At 45.6% G+C, this 4,685-nt stretch overlaps 1 protein-coding gene across 5 annotated transcripts in view; it reads right to left on the bottom strand.

The window, feature by feature from the left end:
* Positions 1-2,021, bottom strand: part of Fam111a (FAM111 trypsin like peptidase A) — a 10,805-nt gene extending 8,784 nt beyond the window's left edge. For 2 of the 5 annotated variants that reach the window (XM_048788900.1, XM_048788901.1), the window contains exons 1-2: positions 1,889-2,001; positions 15-1,284 (exon numbers count right to left, since the gene is read on the bottom strand). Coding sequence is in view for 1 of the 5 variants with exons in the window: in XM_015477999.2 (XP_015333485.1) it covers positions 15-143; positions 360-414 (184 nt within the window). In the remaining 4 variants the exon portion in view is untranslated. Of the gene's footprint in view, positions 1-14; positions 1,285-1,888 lie in introns of all 5 variants that reach the window. The other 3 variants (XM_015477999.2, XM_048788899.1, XM_048788902.1) reach the window with 3 other exon arrangements.
* Positions 2,022-4,685: the final 2,664 nt, after the last annotated feature.

Here is a 4,685-nt window from a genome sequence, read left to right as displayed (position 1 = left end):
CTTCCCTCTCTTACAGTCTCGCACCCGGCTCGCTCCTGCGCGCGCTCGCTTGCTTTCACTTTCTCTCTGGCTCAGCCACGCTTTCCAGAAACTGGGATCACTGCCGATCCGAGCCTGGTCCTTGTCCGCCACGCCTCTCCTCTCTCCAGCACAGAGTGGGACAAGAAACACTGGTAATGAGTTTCTAAGAAAATCCAGAGCCCTCGGACCCTCCAGGTGGACGACGCTTCTGGCCCAGGTTTCTGGGCCTCCAGCCTCATCCCCTTCCAGACCCAGAGGCTCCAGCGCGCCCGCGCCCACCCTGCGGAGCAACCGGTGGGCTCACCCACCCCGAGCGCTCGCCCACCAGGCTGGCTCACCAATTCCCCGGGCTCCCTGGCTGCTGCGCGCCTGGCACACCCAAAGGGCTGGCATTCAAATCCCGCGCCAATGCACGTCAGCAGCCCGGGTTCCACAGAGAGGCAGCCAGTCTGGCCAATGAGAGTGCGCCCACTTAAACTCGGATTGGACAAGAAAGGATGGAGGTGGGACTAAGGGCTTGAAAGGACCGCCCACCTTTCTGTGAGTGGCTATTGCCCCTGCCATTTAGTTACTTTCTTTGCCTTCTCTGCCTGTCAGGCCTCTTCTCTCCTAAACTACCCCATCTCCCACCTCCATCCCCCTCAGTTCCTTGCTTTTTTTGGACCTCTGGGAAGAGGGGGGACTGGCTGTTCCTGGCCTCAGGTGGCTCTCCAGGGAAGCATCTGATTTTGTATTTATTTCAGACAGCGCCATCAGTCTAAAACAAAACCTTCTGAATGTCTCGGTCGTCAGGGCGAGCCCTGGGAAACACATTTATCAGAGCCCATGCCTGTTCTCTTCTCCACGAAGTTTTCTTTTACTGAAGTATGATGATGATGATGATATTTTACAATAACAGAGACAAACTGCATTGTTGCTAAAAAATAAGGCAGATTTTCGCCAACCATAAGAGTTTTTTTTTTTTTAATCCGAGCAGATAATTCAAATGGATTACTTATAAGGTTTCCTTACTCCTAGGAACAAAATAGATTCAGCACTTGGGAAACACAACGAAAAGGAACTGGATTTCAACTTAATGAAACAGCTACTTTACCCAGCTTTGGGGGCAGAGGGCTCTTAGACGGGAGGTTGAAGGGACCTCAGCAGGGAACACTGATTCTGGGTTGAGGGGTGTTGGTTAAGGTGGAAGAGGCTGATTCGGTCTTGCAGGGGTCTTCAAGAATGGCAAATGTCTGCTTTCAGAAATGTCGTCAAAGCAACCTGCTGATAAGACAAAGCCAAGCTTATTGCTTATGAGGTAATGGAGACTAATAGCTTGACAGCATTCTGGTAGTTTCCTGGGGAGGGTAAAGCAAAGCTGGGCTAATATTGAGATTATGAAGTCTGGTTTAAACCTGGTCTTTAGTGTGTGTGTTTGGGGGGTGGAGGATTAGATAGGATTGGGTAACAGTTTAGGGTTGGTGGATATACCAAAGTTAGGATTTTGAGGAGAAGGTTCAAGAATTCTTGAGTTGCAACCTGTTCTTTGATGCCTTCTAATGAAGACTGGTTGGGTCTCTGAGGACGTTACTGGAATAAATAATAAAAACACTTGCAACTTTTTAATTTCCTGGCAGAACATGCCTGGAACAGTAAATTTACGTTGATGAAAGCAAGACAAGCACATCATGTTAAGCACTGCAAAAGAAATACATCGTTTCACCTATCTCTGTTCTTTTTATGTTTCCAGGGACTGCACGTGGTACCCTCTCTAGAAAAGATAGCAAGCATCCAGGAATAGAGGATTTTTCCTCCTGCTCTCTACCAGCCCGAGATTTTTCTGCCAATGAATTCTCCCAGTTAGCCCAGAACCAAAGGGGTAACATACCTAAGAGGAAGAGTCCGTTCCAAGTCCAGCGATGAACTCACCAGCACCACTGCAAGGGACCTTTCCTGCCAGCACTGGAATCGCGCTCTCCCGGTAGAAATGACGCGCCTGGCCAATGAACAGAGAGATCCTGAGCTCGTCTTCTCTTTTCAGACAGCAACTCGCCTCCTCGGAAGCCAATTGGCCGCTCTCTGGCCACGACGTGGAGCTGTTCCACGGCTTCCGCGTAATTGGCGGGTGAGAGTGGATGGCAAGGTCAGGCGGGGGAGCGCTCCCCCTTTCTCTCCTTAAGCGCTACTTTTTCCGGCCAGAATGACCACGCCCCATAACTTTATTACCTAGTGCACCTGTTTCTTTTCTCCCAGTTCCTCGGGAAGTATTAAAAAGGACCCCAATGGGGTTAGAGGGAAGTTGGGTTGGGCGGGGCTTAGAGGGCGTGGGTCGCCAGGGGCAGCCAGCAGAGCGGACTGGACTGTCCTGGACCAGCAATTGCAACAACTTGAGGAAAGCAGCTGGGTTAGTAGGCGGCGGGAAAGTGGCTCCAAAGTGCCCGCAGCCATGGCTAGGCAGGAGGATTGGGTAACCGCAGAATCATCTGCTCCAACACTCAGGAGGCACTTGGCTGGGTGGGTAGGTGGGAAGCAGGAAACGCGAGCTATTTGGGCCCTTCCCAGGAGTCAGCATCCCCAGCTTAAGAGACAGGTCCCAGGAATATGAAAACCAAGAAGAAGCTACAGATGAAGACAGAGTAAATACCCTTGTCCTAAATTGATTTTCCGAACGTGTTCAGACATCTACAATCCTGAACAAGAAGATGGTATGGACTCCCAAAATATGCATCAAAACTGATGACCAAAGAAGATTGGGTAAAACTTTCATGGCAGCCTGTATGCAGGACCTGCATTCAAAGGTGCAAGTAAGTACTCGATGATGTTTTGGAGAAGAGAATAAAGGTTACAATAGTGACAACTCTTTATGCAATTGACAGAAAGATATATGATGCATATAAAGTAACAGTTTTAAAAGGTGTGTTTAGTTAACTGCAATACTGTGAGAGTTTTAGAAAACTGACCCAAAGGTATGCACAAACACCCAGAGTAGATAAAATGACTGTTTTGTCTAATGTGGGTCTGGGGTTTAAGAAAGATTGCTCTATCAAAAAAAAAAAAAAAATCCCCCAGTTATATAAAAGTTTCTTCACTCACTGTCATTCTTTGAATCTTCAGCGATTTTCACACTCCTGTGAGTAAGGCAAGCCATGATTACCAAATAATAAGGATTTGGTTTGTGGGGTTTTTTTTTTTTTTTTCCTGTCATGGGTTCTGTGTTCTGGGACAGTGACAACTTCAATGCCCATTAAGAGATGGTAAAGAATACTGAAGTTGTAATTGTCCATCAATCTGAAGACACTTTTCAAGAGCTATCCTGGTAGTCCCAAGTACTAAAGAACTTCCTACCATTTGAGCTAAATTGCTAGTATTTCATGTGCTTTTGAGATATTGGCCAGAAGTTAAGAGACTCAGAACACTCTGAAACGAAGTGAAGTTGTCTTTTTTGAAACAAACACTATTGTCGAAGCCTGTGATTGTAGACATTAGAGTAAGACTTATGAGGGTAGAATAACAAGTGGTTAAAGCACTAAGAATGTGTTCCTGCCACTGGAAGTGTTTTCTCTGGTGGCTTTTAAATTTATTTCTCTCTTTCTGCCATTTTTACGTTTCACTGCATAAGCAAAGGAGTGATTTAATAGACAATAAGCTTAACATCGCTTTCTAGAACATGGATGTTAAGAAGTCAACATGTTCATAAAATTCTCAATCCACAAAATTAAAATTCACTGGAAATCTTATTCAAATGATTTTGATAGATAAAATGTTAGTTCATGAAAAGATAATAGGAGGTTTACGGAAAACATAAAACCTGTTCTAACACCTGTGTAACTAAACTTACGTAGCAAAATATCTATGACATTGTTTCCGAAATCTTCATATAATTTTGTATATTTTGGAACATTTTATTTTTAAACATTTCTGGCTTTGTAAATTGTGTATTGGTTTATGGGGGACAGGTTATAAAATGAACAGATAATTCTGAAACCTTACATATTTGCAATAAACTATATCATGGCTTTAGGTAATAGGGGAATGGCTTTCTTTTAGGGATGGAATCTTACTTTAGCATGGGTTCTTTGTGATCCTTATATCTTAATTCCACAAGAGGGATGTAACAAATCACTCTTCTGACACCAGGAAGAGGTGGTATTCATTTCAATTAGAGTTCAAAGGCATTGGGAGATATGAGTTCCAGGAGCTACAGCTCAGCAGTTGGAGCTCTGTCCAGTATAAGGGGCGTGGCTTAGACCTCTGAGGGGCAGTACTCGTCCCACTGGTATTCGGGAGGCTCTAAGCAGCAGGGTGACAGCAAGCTGGGACCTTCCTTTGTAGGAAAGGCCATGTCAGCAGCGCTCTGGGTAGTTGTGGCCACAAGTTGCAGCAGCAGAGGTATCAATCAGTAGGGGACACGCAGGCTTGAGTGGCTTCTGCAGTTCCTGGTACTGCAGTTTGCAAAACCTCACAGCGCAATTTGCTCCCAGTCAAGAAAAATTCCGTCTTGTGCCTGAGAGAATTGCCCGAGGAAGGGGTGGTGGCCGTTTGCGTATTCATCCTTTGTGTGTTTAACTGGCCTTGGTCTTATTTGATCCTCACACCCACTTCTTTGAAGTATGTGTGACTTTGACCCCTTTCACATGTATTTTTATATAACAGATTAATTTGCTGGAGGACACGGAAATAGCTGA

Source organism: Marmota marmota, unplaced genomic scaffold (assembly GCF_001458135.2).
Source record: "Marmota marmota marmota unplaced genomic scaffold, marMar, whole genome shotgun sequence".
NCBI lineage: Eukaryota > Metazoa > Chordata > Mammalia > Rodentia > Sciuridae > Marmota > Marmota marmota.
The sequence above is the reverse complement of the archived record's forward strand: the minus strand, read 5'-3'. Positions and strand labels throughout refer to the sequence as shown.